This window comes from Monodon monoceros, unplaced genomic scaffold (assembly GCF_005190385.1).
Source record: "Monodon monoceros isolate NGI ecotype Baffin Bay Population unplaced genomic scaffold, NGI_Narwhal_1 Super_Scaffold_16, whole genome shotgun sequence".
Classification (NCBI taxonomy): Eukaryota; Metazoa; Chordata; class Mammalia; order Artiodactyla; family Monodontidae; genus Monodon; species Monodon monoceros.
Genome location: NW_021703772.1, coordinates 11,798,623 through 11,820,083, shown reverse-complemented (window position 1 = coordinate 11,820,083; position 21,461 = coordinate 11,798,623). Strand labels below are relative to the sequence as shown.

At 39.1% G+C, this 21,461-nt stretch overlaps 1 protein-coding gene across 5 annotated transcripts in view; it reads left to right on the top strand.

Annotated features, from left to right (window-relative positions):
- RHBDD1 (rhomboid domain containing 1) overlaps positions 1–21,461 on the top strand; it is a 114,256-nt gene that overhangs the window by 55,563 nt on the left and 37,232 nt on the right. For all 5 annotated transcript variants that reach the window (XM_029224707.1, XM_029224706.1, XM_029224708.1 and 2 more), the window contains one exon: positions 9,306–9,449. In XM_029224707.1, coding sequence (XP_029080540.1) covers positions 9,306–9,449 — 144 coding nt within the window. The remainder of the gene's footprint in view (positions 1–9,305; positions 9,450–21,461) is intronic.

Here is a 21,461-nt window from a genome sequence, read left to right as displayed (position 1 = left end):
TGGTGCCTCTAACATGCATGGAAGCTAGATGGAGGGGCCACCCGGGGAGCACATGTGGGCACGTTGTTAGGGAAGGCTAGGGAAGGAGGGAACTCTGGTGTGAAAATACTGTATGATTGGTTTGAGGTCTCTCAGACGTGGTTAGAGTCGTACTAGACCCAGATCCCTTGATTCTCAGCCTAAGAGACCATTCTGCTGGCTAAGTGTTAGAAGTTAGTTTCAGATATACAGTTCTCCACGGTCCACGCCACCTACATATTCAGAAAGAATCATGCTTGCCCTAAGAGGCTAATATAGGCATTCCTCTAATAGTTAATACCATGTGACTTAAAGAGGAGAATGCATTTTTTCTAGATATCTTTGTAAATAGGTAGAAAGGACTTCCTGTTGAAGCATATGACCTGTTTTAGGCTAAAGTTCTTACATTCCAGCCTGGGGAAGCTGCACTGCAATATCCTGGATCAATACCAGCAGATAGGTGTCAGAGAAGCCGTAGGCTCTGGAAGCAGTGGGTGGCTTTATTGTCCTGCCCATCGAGAATTGCTGCAGCTTAAGTCTGGGGTCAGCAGCCTTTCCTGTAAAGGGCCAGATAGCTACTGTTTGAGGTTCTAAAGGCTTTGTTGACCATATGGTCTCTGTCTCAACTAGTCAACCTGTGTCGTAGCATGAAAGCAACCATAGACTATTCATAAGCAAATGTGCATATTTGTGTTCCAATAAGACCTTATTTACAAAAACAGGCAGTGGGTTGTACTTGGACTATAAGTTGTAGCTTTATATGCACGGTGCTTTTGCTTTATTCTCCTGTACAGGTTCTTAGCCTCAGTCTGGTTTACTCAGTAGCACTTTGTAAGTGGTCCATTGTGCACGTGTCAGACTAACCACTGTGGGAGAGAAAGAAAGAGCTATAGTCCCTGTCTCAGTATTTAACCAGGAGTGAGAATGTAGGTGCCATACATTTAAAAAGGTGAAACAGTAGAAATGAAAAGGACTAACTAGGATATAGAAAGTAGAATGGTGAACTGTGGAGTGGGGTGGTACACAATAAGGCAATGATAGCTAATAATGACATTTGTTGAGTTTTTACTAAAATGTCTCCTTCCAGTAACTACCCCCTGCACTGTTCTGGTTTCATTTCTGTCACCATAGATTAATTTGCCTGAGCCTGAACTTCATATAAATCTACTCATTTACTAAGTACTCTTTTGCATCTGGCTTTTGTTATTCAACCTCATTTTTTTATGCTCCATATATGTTGTTGTATGTATCAGTAGTTATTCTTTTTTACTGCTGAATGGTATTTTATTGTTTCAATATGCCACAGATTTTCTGGATATCACTTTTTTAATAATTTCTAATTTATTTCTCTTGTTGTTAGGGAACACACTCAGTGTAGTTTAATCCTTTTACTTTAATGAGGCTTTCTTTTGGCCCAGTGTATGGTCTATCCTGGTGAATGTACCATGTGCCCTTGAAAAGAATGTGTGTTCTGCCATTGTTGAAAGTAGTACTCTACACATATCAATTAAGTTAAGGCGGTTTACAGTCTTGTTTATATTTTCTGGGTCTTTACTGGGTTTTGTATCTAATTTTTTATCGTGTATTTTGTCTTTCACTAAATTTGGAAGGGTTTCAGATACAATTTCTATAAGTATTTTTTTTCTCCACCTATCTGCTGCTCGTCTCAAGGCTTTAATGGCATGAATTTTAGACATTTTAATAATGTCCCTCAAGCTCCTCAGGCTCTTATTTATTTCTTTCGATCTTTTTCCCTCTGTTCTTCATATTGGATAGCTTTTATTGATTTATCTTCAAGTTCACTGACTCCTTCCTCTGTCATCTCCATTCTGCTATTGAACCTAGCGAACCTATCCAGTGACTTTTTTTTTAATAATGTAATTTTAGTTCTAAAATTTCCATTTGGTTCTTTTTTTAGTTTCTGTGTCTCTGATGAAAACTCTGTCTGTGCATTTCAGGAGTGCACCTTATCTTACAGAGCACAGTTATTGTATATCTTTAAAATCCGTCTAATAATCCTGAGTCCTATTTTGTGGCTGGCACCTGCTGATTGTCTTTTTCTCCTGAGAATTGGTCACATTCTTCTGTATTGTTTTGGTTTTGTATGCCTGGTAAATTTCTCTTCTATCTGAACGTTTTGACCTTTATTGTGAGATTTTAGATTCTGTCAAAATCCTCTGCAGAATGTTGATTTTTGTTTGTTTGACCAAGCAGTCAACCTGGTTAGGTTTAGAGCACAAATTCTGTTTTTCTTTCTGTGGGTGGTGGGTTCCAGTGTCAGCTCAGTTTTCAAATCCTTTACTGTACTATTTGGGCCTATCCCATTCATGTACCACTCATGAGATGATCTGATACTGGTGTAGTTAAGTTATGTGGTAGTTCAGTTTTCCAAGTCTTTGCTTCTTTTATTCCCTTGTGTCTGTTCCCTGCATGCATAGCTTAGGGATGGGCCCAGGGCTTATTCAGTTGATCTGCAGAAATAGAAGGTTCTTCTGTGCAGATCCAAATTTCCAGGTAGTATCATTTTTCTCCTGCCTCAAGAACTATCTTAACCATTTCCTCTAGTGCAGGCAATCAATTCTTCTAGCTTTTGTCTTACTAAAGAACTAAAGAATATCCTCTCCCATCTGATTTTCACCTACACCAATGTTAGACTACTTCATGTTGTCCCACAAGTCTCTGAGGCTCTGTTTATGTTGTTTGGTGTGTGTGGGCTTCAGTTTGGATAGTGTCTGTGGCTGTGTGTTCAAGCTCTGTGATCTTTCTTCCACAATGTGGAATTTGCTTTCAATCCCATCTAGTGAATTTTTCCTCTCAGATACTCTCTTTTTTAGTTCTGGAAGTTCCATTTAGTTCCCTTTTATATCCTCCATTTCTCATTAAATTCATGTTTTTATTTATTTAAATCATGGGCATAGTTATAATGGCTATCCTAAAGTCCTTGACTGCTAATTCTGTCTTATCTATATATTTTTTGCATCTGCTTCATTAGACTGATTTTCTTCCTGGTCACAATTTTTTTTTTTTTTTTATCTTGTGAGTTTTGATTGGATGCTAGACATTGTGTATTTTGTGGTATTGAGTGCTAGAGTCTCTTTTCTTTTAAAGAAAACTGGACTTTGTTCTGGCACACAGTTAAGTTTCCTGATGATTAGTTTGATCCTTCTGGGGCTTATTCTTTAATTCTTGAGGGTGGGTCTAAAGTAACTTTTATTCCAGGGTTAATTCTGTGCTGTGGCTGAGATGTTACTTTTGTGGGATCTCTCCTGAATGCCCTTTGTTCAGCAGGGACTCTGCTCTGGCTGGTTGGAATGCAAAGGTCTCCCAGCCCTGCCTGAGCTCTGGGAATTGTTCAGTTTATAGCTCTCAGGCATCCTTTGCCTGGTCTCATGGAATTTTGCACTCATGGCTTAATATTCAACAACATCTCCAGGCGACCCCATGAAGATTTCTGGAGGTTTTGCTATGCACGTAGTTTTCTCCTTTGCTGTACTCTGCCCTGCAAATTCCAGCTCAACTCAGGGAGCCTGCTGCATCTGATTGTGTTCACGCTCCCTGCACCACCGTCTGGAAAGTGCCTCCAGGCTCATTTCCTTTATTTCCTTTCTCTCAAGATTCAAAATCTTGAACTGCCAATTGTACAATGTCTAAAAACATTTGTTTCATATATTTTCTCCAGTCTTCTACTTAAGATTAAGTAGAAGGGCTAGTCCAGTCCCAGTTACTCCTTCCTGGCAGAGGTAGAAGTTCAATTCAGCGATATTAATGTAGTGCAGTCGGGGTTCAGCCTGGAAGGAAGGAGGTTTTACCCAGAAGAAGTGGGGTGCTGTGTCTTGATGAGTAAGTAGAAGTTAAGGAAAGCCATGAAAGGAAAGGGCTCTTCAGTCCTTTATGAAAAAGCCTGTCTGGGATTATCCAGAATGTACTGGAGTGCCACTGAACAATTTATTCAGTAGAGTGACACTGTGGGAGTTATAGTGAAGATATGTTTTTGGTGTAGTTCTAAAGGCTCGGAGCATGGTTATCCATCCTGGCTGTTTGTATGAATCACCTGAGGCGCTTTTACAACATGTCCATGCCTTGAATTCAACCCACGCCAATTAAGTTAGAATAGGGATAGAGACAGGGACTTTGACTTTCTTTTTTAAAGCTTCCCAGGTGATTCTAACGGGTTCAGGAACGAAAACCATAGGCTTAGGTGATTGGCTTGGGGACTACCGAGATGAATGCTGTTGCTGCCCAAAGAGGCTTTACTCTGAGGCTTTCACTGATGATGATCTGGATGCTTCAAATCCTAGAAACGTGGTCTTGGTGTAGGAGAGGAACGGTTGCTGGACAATGCAGGCTCACCTGCTTCTATCTGTGGACTCACCCGAGGAGAGGAGGTGTGATGATTAGTTGTCAACAAAGCTGATGTAGTCATTTGGAAGAGCATTGGGTTCTTTTGGTTGTTTTTATGGAGGCCAGTTTACACTGACTTAAGTATAAGAAGAGGTTTCTCGGCCTATGTGACTAGGAAGAGGTGAATTGTACAGGAAGACCATTTTGGTTCTGTCTCCCATTGTGATTTCTCTCTTCCTGTTGACCTTGTTCTCTCCAGTAGGCAGAGGACATGGCTCCTAATACCTCAGAGTTGCTAGAGGAAAAGGAGCTTGTCTCCTGGTTCATTTTTTAAATCTCCAAAAGAAACAAGAATGTTCCTCTGGATGAAAAGAGTAATAATAACATACTTGTGCACAGACATGACTTGAACTATCATAGATTACCTAGTCCTCATATCTTGTGTGACAGCTGGGAATTGAGGTTTAGAAATGTTAAGTAATTTGGCTAAAGTCATACCGGTAGTTAGTTATAGAACTAGGACTAAAAATGCAAGTCACTGATTCCTAGCTGCTGCTTTTTCTATTGTACAGGGATATGAGATGGACATTCTACTGATTTAACCTTACAAATTAGGGAAGTTTCCCGTATTGACTTTTCTTTCATCTTTTTTGAACTTATTTAAAAAAAAGGAAAAAAAACGGAAACCTGCAAAAAGCCTCCTTCATATGAAAGAGGCATAAGCACAGCAGACACATAGGCCAGAGAATTAAAGGCAAAAATAAAAGCCCCTTTCACCTTTCTTTCTTATTCCCTGTAAGATTACCATATTTATATTTCTTCCGCTGAAGTGATTGGATTTCTTCAAAGGCAGAGCTACATAAGGCCCGGTGGCCATACTAATGGTCATCTAGGGAACTTTTATGAGAGCATATGTATCTCTTACAAGTAATGATTTATTCTTAATATGGCCATCCTTAGCTGGAAAAGTCTTTATAGGTCAGAGAACCTCATGAATGTTTAAAAAGCTGTTACCAATTTTTCTAATCTCGGTGGTGTTTCTTGATCTCTTTTGCTGTGAAATTCTGGTATGTGTATAAGGAACAGATGGAGTAGTTTATAGAATAATGATAACCAGAATTTCTTTTATTATGGAGCCAAAGTATATAACTACAAAAAAATATTAAACTAGTATTCATTGCAGGATATAATTTAAACTTTTTTATCTTAAGTGTTTGATTGTTAGGTTTTTCCAGCCATGTTTATTATGAAGATTTAAAAACATCTGATTGGGCCAGTGGAACAGCTGTAGAAAATTTCTGGTCCTAGGAGACGTGTTCTAATTATAATAGATATTGATGGGATTTTCGGTCCTGTTGATGATTTATGACTGATGATATAGAACCTTTAACCACACTAGTCTTTTTGACTTAAGGCATTAAAACTTTCCCTTTCTCTCTCCCCATGTTTTGTCTCACAAGTACCAAATTAGATTTTATAATATTCAGATGTTTAGAGTTGTAGTCTTATATTTTGTAAAGGCACTGCTCGGTTGTATTTTAAAAGAAATACACGAAGAAAGATGTTTTTCTCTATCAAGAAAATGTTGCCTCAAATCGTAGCACGTTTACCTGTCAATTGAAACTCTATAGATGTATGTCGTATTTCCGGTATCTGCATAGATAGCTATTCAGAGCTTTGGGGTTACTTTGGATTTTGAACGAGCTGAATATTTTTGAGGGTAGAAAGGTAGAAATGCTGCTTAGACCTTCTGTAACAAAATGACTTTCCACAGGGATTTGAAAGTGGTAATGAGCCATATGGGAAAGTGCCCAATGTGCTTTTTGTGTTGCAATAAAATAATTGGCACTCTTAGGGAATTGGGCAGTCTCTCTATTCAGGCATTGCTGAAGCATCCTGTGGTATTCAGCGACTTATCCATAAAAATTCTATTATGTTTTGGAATGGTTGCCCCTTTCTTTTATTCTTTGTGAAGTAGATACATTTATTGTGTTTTGACCATTTGCCCTTATAGAAAAGTTTTTTTTTGTTTGTTTTTTGGCTTTTTTGGTGAGAAGCATAGAAAGCAAGATTTGTAGCAGTGCCACAGTCGTCTTTATCTCAGGATATGAACCTTGCTGGTGGGTGTTCCCCAACACAGTAGTGGGAGCTGAATTTTTCTGATTGTTCTATTGCGTAGAGACCAATTTGAGGAAGAGTGTCCTTATTAAAAATTGTGTCCAGATCCCATTTCAGTCCTAAATCATTCAGTATACTTATATCCTTATCCTGATTCAAATATCATAATGTTTATATTCTGACATGGGAAACATGTGAGAGAGAATATGGAAGTTGCGTTATAGGAGGTATTTAGTAAATGCCCACTAATTTTTACTACATTAGAAGAAAAGATTAGCCCCCGAAATCCTGAACAATTTTATTTAATGTTTGTTTAAATCATTCATGTCTGTGACTTTCAAGGACATTAAATAAAATAGTACCAATCTAGAAGATTTTGTAATAGATGGTAAATAGAAGAGTATTGTAGTAATCAGTAAGAGTGAGCAAAGGCTCTGAATAGACTGTTCTCCAAAGCAGATATACAAATGGTTAGTAAGCACATGAAGAGATGCTCAACGTCATCAGTCATCAAAAACCACAGTGAGATACCACTTCACACCCATTAGGATGGCTGTAATTCAAAAGACAGATAATAACAAGTGTTGGTGAAGATGTGGAGAAATATGAACCCATATATGTGGCTTGTGTGAATATAAAATTGTGTCACTGCTTTGGAAGACATTCTGGTGGTTCCAAATGGTTAAATATAGAATTACCATGTGACTCAGCAATTCCACTCTTAGGTATGTACCCAAGAGAACTGAAAACATATGTCCAAATGACAACTTGTATGCAGATGTTTATAGAAGCAGTATTCACAAGAGTCAAAAGGCAGAAATAACCCAAATGTCATCAGTTGATGAGTGAGTAAACAAAGTGTGATATAGTTCTACAATGGAGTATTACTTGGCCATGAAAAAGAATGAAATACTGATTCATGCTGCAACATGGATGAACCATGAAAACATTTTGCTGAATGAAATAAGCCATACACAAAACACCACATATTATATGATTCTGTTTATAAAATTGTCCAGAATGGGCATAGCTACAGAGATAGAAAGTAGATTAGTGGTTATTTAGGGCTAGGAAGGTCAGAGGGTGATAGCTAAAAGGGTACAGATTTCTTTTGGGGGTGATAGATATGATCTAAAATTGATTATGGTATTGATGGCACAACTCTTACGAATATACTAAAAGCCGTTGAGTTATATGCTTTAAATTGATGGATTATATAGTATATCAGTTATGTCTCATGAAAGTTGTAAAAACATACCAATAGACACAAATACTTTATATGACAAATATTTATGTAAACACATATATTATCAGCTGAAACTAGTGTGTTTTATTGTCATTTCACTTTTTATTTGAAAATAAAGACTTTTAGAGTGCCTGAAAGCTTTTTATGGGAAATTAACTGTTTTCATTTTAATCTCATATATTAGGAAAGCATTTTTTTCATAACCAACACAAAAGTAAATTTTAAAATAGCCTCAAGACCAATTATCAAAAATTCTGAATATGAAATTTCAATTAACCAGGTTCTACCCTACAGTGTTCCCCTTGTTGGCTTGATTTTTTTTTTTCTTTAGTCTTTTTAAAGCAATAAGAAGCTTAAACTCAGGCATGTGCTATGGTGGGTGATATGGAGACATATGACACAAGACTTATGAAGGGTAGGAATTTTCATCAATAATAAGAAGCACATTAATTAAACATTTGAAACATCATCTTCAAAGGGTGTGATAATGGAAGGAGAGAAGGGAAAAAAATCAAACATACTTCTCTCTCATTATACCAGAATTAGATTGGTAATCGTCTGTGGGGAAAAATAGTATCTTCCAAACAAATTCCATAAAAGTGGTGATTAAAGAAAAATGTAAGGAATAAACTCAAACGGACTTGAAAAGGTCGATGGAAGTACCTTGCAAAAGTCAACTTTGCCCTTTATTAATGGTATGTCGAAGTTTGATTCTTAAAGCATTATTTAATGACCAGGTTGTCTCTTCTCTCATTTAATCTTGCAACCAGTTTCTCGGAAGTGCTAGTAATAGAAACTATGATCTCTGACTTAGGATTCTAATTAGAGAGACACTGGCTTGTATTTCTCAATGTAGTTATCAGCATCTGAAGTATCATACCTAGCACAGAAGCCCGGCAGAATGTGTGTTAAATATTGGTCTGCCTCTCATTGTTTGGAGCCACCAGACAGTAAGGCTTTATCAGCTATCAGTTCAACCATTCCCTTGACTCCAGCCAGGACTTCACTGAAAATACTCCAAGTATTAAGTAGCTGTAAACTGAAAGAATCCACTCCATATGTCAATAGCCCATTCCAGTCCCCTCTCCAGTACTGCTCATGTCTTCAAAATATCTTCTTATATAAAATAAGTAACTAATAAGAACCTACTGTACAGCACAGGGAACTCTACTCAATACTCTGTAATAACCTAATGGAAAAAGAATCTAAAAAAGAGTGGATATGTGTATATGTATAACTGATTCACTTTGCCGTGCACCTGAAACTAACACAACATTGTAAATCAACTAGACTCCAGTAAAAATTGATCTAAAAAAATAAACATCTTCTTCGTCTTCAGCACATAAGGACTCATTCATATCCAGTCCCGTGTTCGGCCTTGTGGCTACAACAGTTATGGGACAGTCATCGCCCGCCTTCGTGGAGGCATTCTCCATCCATTGGTCATCTTTTCTTATTTTGAGGATTATCACTGTAGTCAAAAGAATGACATAAATTATTTTATTGTCTTTGCTAACAAAATAGGAAGTATGAAAAGAATAGTCCATGGCAACATTCCATAACTTTTTCATTGTGCCTGTAGGCTACTCTGGATATCAGGATTATTACCCACGTGGCAGGCCAGGTTACCCTGAAGAAGTACCCAGGAACTTTGACGCGTATACAGCAGGACTGAGTGAAGAGGAGCAGCTGGAGAGAGCGCTAAGAGCCAGCCTCCGGGACCAAGGTAGGAGTTTGGCGCCCTTCACTTTATTTTAAAGTACATACCTTACGTGGTGAGATGTCTGAAAAAGGACTATTTGTAGCAAATTAAACTTTAAATAGTTTATACAAAGGATATGTAGATGAAAAAATGTGTGCAGCTCGTGATTACAAAGAATGGGGTGTGATGCCGTATTCCTAGCAGCTTAAGCTAATAAGGTGCCAGACTATGTATGTATTGTTAAAGTGGTTCTCTTTGTAGGTCTGCTGCACTCAGTGCTTTGTCATTAAAGTCAAGAAACTTAAAAAAAAAAAATTCTTAGGTGCATGAAAGAAGGGATTTACTTTGAAATTCATGTCTGTAAAGTAGGCTATAGATTGCTGTGTATCAAATTGTTGGCCACAAGCCTTCCTCAAAATCACATGAATAGCTTGATAAGAATTCAAACTCGGGGTTCCACTGCAGGCCTGCTGAACCAGTCTTCCTGTGGGCAGAGACTAGGAATTTGTATTCTTAACCAACTTTCCAGAAGATCCTTTTACAAACTGATATATGAAAACCGCTGTATTTATTTTGCCATATTTGTTCCGGGGTTTGGCTTATGAGTTTGGGTATTACCGTTTTTAAAGAGCAGTAAAAATCATCTATTCATTCAATAAATATTTATTAAGGTCTTACTGTGTTTCATGTACCGTGATAAAGAATACAGGAAGGTTAAAAAATGGAATCTCCCCCCACCACCCAAGGTTCACAATCTCTGGTAGGGGAAATGCATGCTAGATGCCATAAGTAATCATAATGTCAGGTACCTAGGAGAGGCGTAGGCCAATTGCTAGAGGCAATTGCTAGAGGCAGTGCCACCTCACAGAAGAGGCGGCATTCGAGTTGGACCTTCAAGAGTGTGTAGGGTTTGCAGAGATGCGGAAGGTCCTTCCAGGCAGGAGTCAGTATCTGCTCAGACACAGAAGCAAGCGGTGTGGTCATCCCACCTTCACTTTCGAATGGAGCATTAAGAGAAGGGGAAGAAGAGTGAGCAGCTAGGCTGGGGCCTGATCACAGAGGTCCTAGAATTAAATAGGCCACGTGGAAAATGGATCTGGTATATGATGTGAATGCCAGTAAGAGTTCTGCACAGGGGAGCGATGAGATCAGACCTGTGTATGTGAATCGGCAGCAGTCATTTCACGAACAAGAATTGAGCACCTCCGGCGGGGGGGTCACACCAGGCATCACACCAGATGATGGGAATACATAAATTGTGACTACTTGGTGTCTGAATTGAGGGAATACGGTCTTAGCAGCAGCATTGTGCTTGGAGGGGTGACCTAGGAAATGGGGAGGAAGAGATAAATTAGTACTTGTCAGGTGAAGAGTATCAGAACTGTGGTCTATCAGTTGTCTGTTACTGGTTAAAATCACCCTGCCACCCATGGCTTAAAACAATACACATTTCTTCTTGCTCCTGTGTGTACGGGTCCACTGGGCCAGGCTTCCGTGACCTCGGCTGGTGTGCTGAGGTGTCTGCAGTGGTCATCTGAGGCTGGCTGCTCTAGGGTGACCTCCTTCACGTGCCTGACTGACTGTTGTCTGGTGCGATGGTGGAGACTGGGCCGCGCATGACTTATCATCCAGCAGGCCAGCCCAGGCTCATTCACAAGGCCTCAGCACGAGGGTTCCAAGGGAGAGTGTGGAAACAAGTGAGACTTAGGCTGATGCCTTGTCAGTTCCGCTGTATTTTGTTACTGAAGCAAAGTCAGGAGACCAGACAGGATTCATGGGATAGGGAAATAGCCTCCATCTCTGCATGGGAGGAGCTGCAGAGTCACATGGCTGCACAGAAGGAGAGGTGGATAATTGGGGCCATTCTTGTAATCACTAGATTCAGTGGACTACTGGTATTACAATCACTGCAAGCATGCCTTAGCCTTGGAATCCTAACCTCTGGGGGCAGGGCCCCAGAGGCTGTATTTTAACAAATTCTCAAGGTTAGTCCTGTGCACACAGCTGCTTAATCACTCCCAGGTGAGACATGAAATATTACTGGAGGTTAGGATATTATGTATTTAATTTAATTTGGAACAAGCCATAATCTTAACAGAACTGTGGTCTGATTTGTTATCTTGGATTGTCCATTGCACGTAAATACGATATGCTCTCTTGGATGTAAATCTTAGAAATGCAGTAGGAATGTTATCGTTGATAAAAATATTAATCCCAGTCTACCACACACACAAAAAAGTTAAGTAAGTCAGGGCAAACCTACTAATCATGGACTTTGTACAAAACTTTATTTAGTACCACAAAGGGACAGCAGGAGGGAATTTTTTGGAGTGATGGAATTATTCTGTATCTTGGTTGTTGTGATGGATACACAACTCTTTGCATTTGTCAAAACTCACCTAACTATATCCCACAAAGAGTACATTTTCCTAAAAAGGAATTTTAAAAGAAGTAAATAAAAATTAACAAGAAACCAATGAAATAACTGGTAGCCTTGCAAAGATCATCAAGCACCGTAAACCACTAGCTAAAAGGTTGTTTAGAAACCGGACGTTGTATAACTGATTCACTTTGCTGTACACCTGAAGCTAACACAACATTGTAAATCAGCTATACTCCAATAAAAATTTAAAAAAGAAACGGGACATTCACATGGTGATAAAGTATCACCTCATAGAGGACATGCTAATAGGAGCGGCAAACAGAGATTTGACAATCACCACCTGAATCCAGCGATCAAACGCGGCGGCATTGTTGGTGGGAGGGCCTGATACTGTGTGTCTCCTGATATGACGCCATGTGAGGAACACAGCACCGTCTATGACATATTCTTACTAAAAACGTTTAGCCCGACTCTAATTAAGTCTTCCAATGTAAGGGGTCCATATATAGGAAATACATGGAATAGAGGAATAAGTTGAGAAATCAGATAAAACGTGAGGTTTCTACAATTCAGTGAGACTGGTCTCCTGCGGGGGCGGGGGGAAAGAGTATCATAAAAAAAGCAGGATGTGATTTTATATTAAAAGGAAATAACAAGCAAATATAACATGAGAACCTTGAAAAACTGGTTCTTATAAAAGAAAAATTTTGAGGAAATAGGAGAATTTTGTATTTGGACTAGATATTAGATGTTATTTGGGAAATTAACTTTCTTTGGTATTATGGATAAGTAGCAGAAGGTCCCTGATTCTTGGGAGATACCCACTGAAGTATTTAGAAGCAAAATAATATGTCTGCAACTTTCAATTTTTAGCTGAAACAACTCTCTCTGCTCTCTCCTTTCCTGTCTCTCTCATTCTTTCACTCACTCACTTCCCCCCTTCATAAGTTCTACATTCAAATAAGTTTGGGAAACTGCAAACTATACCCCCTTGAAGATCCAGAATGGTACTATTATACTGACGATTCTAATTAGTTCTACAATTAAGAAACCAATTTATTAAATTAATGTTTTCCAAACTTATTTGACCACAGAATTTCATTTTCAGTGGATGTTTTTAAGAGCATATGGAACTAGTTCCAATGAAACTGATCTGAAGAGACTCTTTGGAGTGCATTATACAGTAACAGGTGACAGCAAAGGAAATAGCTTTGCAAATTGTTTATATTAATTTCAATTTTATTTTCCTTAAAACACTTCATGACTGTCTTATTAAGAGTGAGAAACCAAGGAGACATCTTTTTAAATGGCCTTTATTACTTTTTAGCCTTTTTTTCTGGTGGAAAAATACTTGGTTTGAGTTTATTTTATAAAAGTTGGCCATATGATATGTACTATTTTGAACCTTACTTTTTTTTCATTCAGTATTATGTTGTAATCATTTTTTCACACCACTAAAATTTTTTGAACATACAGTTCCTCCATATATTTATATATTTCCTTAAACTTATACCTAAGTCTGTCTTTCTTTCTTTCTTTCTTTTTTTCTTTCTTTCTGCAGGGAGAGGTATGCTATTAAAAATAGTATTTTTTATTCTGTATTTGTAGAGATTATTATATACTTTTTCTTCTTTAGTCTATTGACATACTAAATTATTTTGATTTTCAAACTTGAAGCAGGTTTGTGTTCTCAGGATAAATCTCACCTGGTTGTGATATTTTATGGACCATCCTGGTGAAAATGCCATGTGCACCTGAAAAGAATGTGTGTTCTGCTCTAGTTGGGTAGAGTGTTTTACAAATGTTAGTTAGATTAATTGAGTTGATAGTGTTGCCCAGATCTTCTAATCCCTTTGGATTATCTGTCTACTTGTTCTACTGAGCACTGTGAGTATTGTGAATTATATAGAATTACTGTGAGTAATACTGAGTAGGTACTGTATGGTCCCCTCAGTGCATCAAAGACTTCGAATTCCTCTAATGTTACCTTGTTTTTAGGGTGGGGGCTGATTTGCCAGAGTGCCTCTCAATGTCTACTTGAACTTCAGTTGTAAGTCTTTGTGCTGCAGCTGGGATAGGTACTCCATCCCCTCCGTCGCCCCTCCCCCGGTGGCACACTGCTATTACTTGTTAGCCTGTGTTTTTTAGTTTGGTGGTGGAGACCGGTGCCTGGGGGTGCCCTGATTAAGCCTTAGTCCACGCAGTCACTGTGTCCCTCGGTTTGGAGGTGTGGCCTTCTCAGTATCCCTGCCCCTCTCCCCAGTTTAGACGTTTTTTTTTTTTTTTCTCCTCTTTCCTTCTCTAAGCTGCAGGAGGTTTTCACCATTTCCTTAAGGGAAACTTGGCTTTCGCCTTTCTCCCAGGCATTTAAGTCTTTTGTTCCTTGGGGACGATAGGGAAGAAGGATCTAGGCAGCCTTTCATGCAGACCTTTCCTGCGGTGGCTGCTGTTCTTTCCCTCAGGACTGTGCCAGGAATGACAGAGGACAAAGGACACTTTCTCTGGGCTCACATATGTCTTTTGCAAGGGCCACATGAGGTCCTGAGAAGAGCCTGAAAGTGGGTGTGAATTCCTTTGTACTGCATCTCCCAATATGTTCTGTGTTATATATTCTATGAATAGAATCTTGCTAGCTCACACTCAGCCTTTAGCAGTTTAACAGTTTTGGCTGGATTCTTTTTATTAGTGTCCAGCAGAGTCTGTCCTAGGTAAGCAAGTGTTGTTCCTATGCTGTTTTAGACTTCTGTCTAGTTGGCTGCCCTACTGCCTCAGCTTTCTGTTGGGTTCAGGAAAAGGTATTGATTTGCAGATTGTCCAGCATTCATGTTTATTATAAGGATAGTAGTGATGCTTTTTCCTGTTTTCTACATCCTCAGTTTGAATCTGTCATTTACTAGACATAATCTGTCTAGTAATTTATTTATTGGTTTTTTTAAAAAAATGTGATCATTCCCTCATGAAGTAGGTAGAATCTATAGTCCTTTTTTAAAAGGCTAGGTAAATGCTTAATTCTTTCTCTTTGATTCCCAGTTTTCAGAGTAAGAAGTTAGTGTAATAGTCATCAATAATACTGAGATTTGAAAGGGCCAACTAATAGAAATTCATTTGGTAGAATGCCAGTCCAGCAAGAGACATCCAGCACCAATTAGTTTCTTTAGTTCAATATATTGGAAGAGTAAATTGGAGAATCAAGGTAACAACTTTTTTAACCTCAGAATTTGCTGTTGTCATATTTCTTAATAGTACCTGGCCATAATTATAAGTCCTAAAGCTCATGCCAGGAATAATAATACCAAAGTAGCCTTTGTAGAAGAAATATCGAAATTCCTATTATTTCAAGAAGCTTGCACATTTACTACCATTAACAGAAATCTTGTCTTGTCCTGTCGGCAGCCTCAGTTCTTATAAACGAATCCAAGAGGCAGCTGATACCAGAACAATAGAAACATTTTGGACGAGAGCCATCTCCTTTCTTTGAGTCAAAAGGCAGATGCCAGCTAGGAACATTAGCTCATTGCATTTTCCTCTCCCCTCTCCCCCACGTCCTTCCATGTATAATTTGTGCCTTTTTTTTTTTTTTTTTTTTTTTTTAAATAGCCTGCCACCAAGTTCAGCGGGTGGCTGGGTACAAAGCCGTGTCCTTTTCAACTTCTATCTGCCAGTCTGGAGCATGTGTACTGGTTAAAACTGGAAATCCTCGTGACATGTGGAGTAACGTGTGCTTCTTTTCTTAGACTCTTCTGAAAGGCAAATGGCCACAATCACACTTTGGCTCTCTTGTGAAAATCAAGCAGAGTTGTCACCCACTCCCCACATTGTACAGTTGGGGTTGCTGGCTAGCCATATGTGAAGCTGTGGTGGGACATACGACAAAGGTCTTGGCTTCAGAATGAAACTGGTTGCGGCTTTGTCTCTAAGTCTTTACATGTAAAATTACCAGGAGAGCCATATTGGAAAAGAGTATCTGGGTTCCGAATTAATATCTAGGGCTTTTATTATTAAAAGATCACTTGACAATATCTTTGAATCCTGTTTATAGGCATATATGTTCATAGGGGCCAATTCAGATACATTTTAAATAAAAAGCAGAAAGAGAATTTACTTTAAGTGTGTTGTATATTTTGCTTTTTATTGAGGCTACACCAAGGTAAATAAAAATGACATCTGTCTTGTTTCTTTATTGTTGTATGAAGAATTTTGGAAAAAATGGAATAAATTATGTACATGTTCTTTTAATCTTTCATCGTGTGGTACAAAGAGAAAAGGATGGGAATTCAGTGGTCCGAGCTTCAGTCCTGGAATATCAGTGCACTAACTTTACTTGAGGTGTGAGTCACTGAATCTGATCAGACCTTTGTTTTATTATTATTTTTTATAATAAGAGAGTTGGACTGGGTCCTCTTCAGAGCTTCTTCCTCTTCCATTCCGTGGTAATGGACTGAGCAGGACGGGCGTAGCTAGAAAGACATGCGGATATTGAGAAATGTCAGGAATATTGGCGAGTGTTTGTCATCTAGGTCTCAGGGCTGACGGATGAAAGATCATTTCTGGAAGATAAATTCACACAACTGTCTAAGGCAGATCTAAATTGGTAAATACATGCATTTGATGGTGGTATCTGCGTCAGTTGCATGATTATTTGAGCCTTCACTGGCCCAGTGCAGGCATAATGCAGTTGGCGATTTTTAACATATGCAAATGACCACGGCCGGCCTGCTTGGCTTTGCAGGCGTGTTGCAGGCCAGGACAGAGAGGTACAGCTCATTCCATGTGACCACTTCTTTTTTTTTAAGTAATTTGGTGTGTTTTCCCCCAGGAAAACGTTCTCTGTAATGAAAAAGCGCCATCTGCCAGATTCCCTAAAAGCAGTTTCATTGCAGAACACTTCCTTTGGATTATAGGTTCTTACTCCCTTCTCTCTACATTGGAGATATTCATTTCAGTGAGTAAAGTTTGATATTTGAGACTGTATCTAGATGTGAAATTGTGCATATAAAGAAATGTAAATATATGATGTTTCAAACCTGCAAAAGAACATGTGAATATATCCCAGTCAGGAAAAGAAATAATAAAATAAGTGGACCAGAGTTCTGTTTAGGTCCCTATTGGGAAGGAGCAGGCTTCTGTGGAGGTTTTATACCTAAAAAGATTAACTGTAGCTCAGCCGCTGCTAAAATAATAAAGATAATGATACATGAAATTGAAACCTATTTGAGAAATTAACATTAATAGTTCTATGTGAATTTATAATTTTTCCTCCGGCTACCTAACCCCACAATCACCATTTATTGAAAGGGATCATTCAGATGCTAATGAGTAGCTTTAGCAATAAAAGTATACACAAACCTCTAATGAATTAATTCCACCTACCCATGTCCCCTTCATCTTCCCCCACACGTGGACCCTGTTTCGTGGGCTACCAAGTCTTGATGGTTTCGGAAATATTACCTTGCACACTCGTCATGTTGCTCTGGATCATTATTCATTCTGTTCCTCAGGAAATCCCAGTTGGAGCCCCTTGTTTGTAGACGGTATTGTTAAGCACTGCAGGTACGGAAATGAGTCAATCTTGTTCTTTGCTATCAAACCAAAAACATTGTTCTTTCCGCTGAGCGACAGGAGATTTTAGTGACTGACTGACTTCACTTCAGCTACCCAATATATTAGATTTAGGAAAGAGATACAGTACCTTTTGAAATGAGCTGATCACTTTATTTACCCATCTATGAAATTCTCTGCTTCAGCAACTATGATTCCCTAAGTTATGTAAGAATTTTAGAGAATATCAAGTTTACTAATATGATGATTTGGGTACTCAGGTCATCTATACAATTTTTAATCTTGAAGTTATTGAGGTGTATATTCAGTGTTTCATAAGATCAAACTTAATTGGAGAAAACTATTAATATAGGTGTGATTAAGAAACTCATCATTTCATAAAATGTTTTAATTAGGAAGAGAGATGTCAAATAGTGCGTTAAAATTATAGTGGATTTTACATTCTTATTAATCAAACAATTGAGGGTGCGAAGAAGTTTCTAATTCTCTGTGTCTGTACTAAAATATGAAACCAAACAAAACAGTATCTATTTTTTTTTTTGAGCTGAAGGCCCAGACTTTGAGACTTTATTTCATAGACTCAGTAGTTGATATTTTCAGTGAATAAAATTTTATTCTTTTTTATTTGAACCTTTCTAATTCCTTTCTAAGCATTGTAAGTACAGATAACATATACCACCTAACTTTAGCATATAATTTTAAGCACATAACTGCAGTCTTGGGGAGGGACCTATTGTTTTGATCCTTTGCTTAATTTACTTAAATTACTTTTTAAAGTAGATAATGTAGAATGAGACAAGGCTGAACCATTTTCAAACGTAACTGGCACTGAGAGTGACCTTAGAGGTCAGCATATCTGACACCTGATCTTACTCAATGAGGAAACAGACTCGGAGAAGTCAAGAGACTTAATATCCCATCATTTATATCTATGGCCCAATTATTGTGGACGGTGTCCTGCCCTGGGGATGCTGTTGTGATATAGGTTGGGTTCCCCAGGCATGAAGAGCCTGGGGGTCAGGACCTTCCTGGAAGGTGCTAGATTGGATCCACATTTCCTTGGGCTCCTGTGTGTCCACCCTAGAGCAGAGCTGAACCCTGAATTAGCTTCCACATCCGCCTTCCAGTCTGGCTGCAAATGGACTCTCAGCTTTCTCCTACCGCAGGGACAGAGTCCTCTGGCCTTCAGAAGGAAGGGAGGCAGGTGATGACGCGTGTGAGACTGCTCTGATGTGTGTGTGCTAACACCTGTTAGATGCGTGCTGTGATTGCCGTGCGATTCTGCTTTTGTTTTGCCATGGGAATAGGCAGCACTCAGCTCCTTTTCTGGAAGTCCTCCCTGAATTCCAGATGTCCCGGGGTGGACGGTGCTGAGGGCCTGAGACAGGTGATGATGGGTCCCTGAACTCGGTTATTATGGTCTTTTAGAATTTGGATAAGCATTTGTCCTGCTGGTTATAAAAGCAGAACATATTCACGGTGGAAAATAATCAATACAAATCACCAAAAAGAAGACAAAAAGTGATCCATAACCCCACCACCCGGAGAAAAACCACATCACATTTGAGGTGTATCCTTGCAGCTACCCATAATCCAGGCACCCAGAAGAAACCATGTAAATGTTTTGGTGAATTCTCTCCAGGTCAACAAGCAGTACCTCTTCCCTCGTGGTTACTGTGCTAGGAAGGTTCACATCCCCACACAGAACCCTACGAAATAAGCATTTGTAATTATAGCCATTGTTTTAGATTGGGAAATAGAAGCACAGAGAAATGAAATGGCTGGCCCGGGGTCACATTCTGAGTGGTAAACACCAGGCAAGAAGGCCAGACTTCTCTATTCCTAGTCGGGGCCTCTTCAGAAAAAACGCTTCTAGGCTGTCGTGAATTGTCAGTTATGGAAGAGACCAGCATGATCCTGTCTGTAGCCTTCCACATAGTCAGCCCGCATGGCCGAGCCGGAGTTATGTTTGTGTTTTGGGAGGTGGATTGGCCATTACGATCATCCTGAAATCAGAACACTGAAAACTCTTTGGTAGGTGTGGTCACTATAGAACAGCCTTAGCTACGTTTAAAAAGACAGTATTACTTGTAGAATGACAATGACATTTCTCTTACTGTTGTCCTCACATGATTGGCTAAGTTCTTTTGATTGGTTGGGTTGTCTTTTTTTTTTTAAGCAAAAATTCCTGACATTAATTAAAAATTGTGAAATAAATAGTTTGTTTAGGGAAAGAATGCCCTTCTTACACAAGAAACTGGCATCTCAGGTACCTAATAGAACACACACCAAAAAAAATGCTTCCTATAGACAATCATAAATAATCTGCTGGGCAGTGATTTGTTTCTACCAAAAATCATAGCGTATGAGTGAACATACTGTTTTTACTCTGGACAATTAGTGACATTTGAATTAAGGATATTTGCGATGTTCATTTAAATAGGACTCAGTTTTTCTTCAGTGGCTTTCTTTTTAGAAAAGAAAAGACTCATAACAAAAAAGAATAAATGTGCTTGCACTAAGTGTGCTTTAAGACAGAATTTTATGTTGAGCCACCTATCAATGTTACACGTGAATCATTCACGTGAGAATTTTCACTGTCGTTTACTCAGCCTCTTGAATCTCGCTCAGAGGCGCACGTGTTCATCCGTTTTGTTGTGTTGTTTTGCTAGTGAGAAAAATCAAGTCATGTGTTGGTTTCCATTTATTATAGAATCACAGATAGCTTTCAGAGTGGTCTAGTTTCATCACATGGCAGTTCTCCAAGGATTCAAAACTATTTATAATTCTGTTGAACTTCGTTATGGAGAGCCAGATGTGAGAGTCATGCATAATATATATTTATATATCTTCAAGCATCTCAACTAGGGACCAGCAATCTTCCTGTGTCACATCTGTGTCTTTTAAATCTACTCTTGTTGCAAGACAGGACCCAAACTGCACAGCGTTATTAAGATACTATAAATATTAAGCTGATTGAGAGTACACTGCAGTCATCTGCTTTGGAAAACGCGCAAATGGCCTAACCATGCCCCAGTGGGAGATAGGTGAAGTAAGTCACGATCTAGAGTAACAGCCGCTAAAAATAGAAGCAGGTTCACAGTGAGTCAAATGAGCAGGATGTGGCAGTAGTCTTAGTAGAAACTCATTTATTTTTGTAAGACCTAGTAAATGCACTATAAAAAAGACTGGAATAATATTTAGCAAAATGCCACTCATCATTATTTCTCAGAAATAAGATTATGGTGACTTAACTTTCTTGTTTTGGCTTGACTCCATTTTCTAAAATGTCTGCAAAATCACGGAGAACCTTTATTAAGAAAAAATATGAAAACCTATGCATTGCTAAAAATATTCAATATTGACCATCCTCTTCTTTTTTTTTTTTTTTTTTTTTTTTTTATGCTGTACGCGGGCCTCCCACTGTTGTGGCCTCTCCCGTTGCGGAGCACAGGCTCCGGACGCGAAGGCTCAGCAGCCATGGCTCACGGGCCCAGCCGCTCCGCGGCATGTGGGATCTTCCCGGACCGGGGCACGAACCCGTGTCCCCTGCATCGGCAGGCGGACTCTCAACCACTGCGCCACCAGGGAAGCCCTGACCTTCCTCTTCTTTGATATTCTCCACAGTGCCATCCCATTAAAGGCATCAGGTCATTTTTTGTAGAGAAATGCAGAGAAAACTGCACCTCACACCTTCACCTCCAGCTTCTGTGGGCTACTTATGGTCTGTCAGTGTGTTGAGGGAGATTGCGTAGAGCCGAGCATCCAGACTAGGACCTCGACGTCCTGTCTCCACTTTTCCTGTTTGCTCATTGCCTTCTTTCCCTTCTCATCTCTACTCCAACCTTCCAGGCTAAAGGTATCCATACACTTTGGGCAAGAAGACCAGTGGTTCCTATTACTGGTAGCTAGCTCTCCCCTGGCTGCTACAATGATTTCTTTCTTAAGGGTTCCAGAACACACTGGATCCTGTCTCAGTTTGAGGCTGCTTTAGTGCCACGGCACTAGGCATTTCCATTTGACTTTACAGTTTACAAAAGTTAAAGCAGCATACATTTTATCGAGTGCAGTCCTTTCAGATCTGTTCTGCTTCG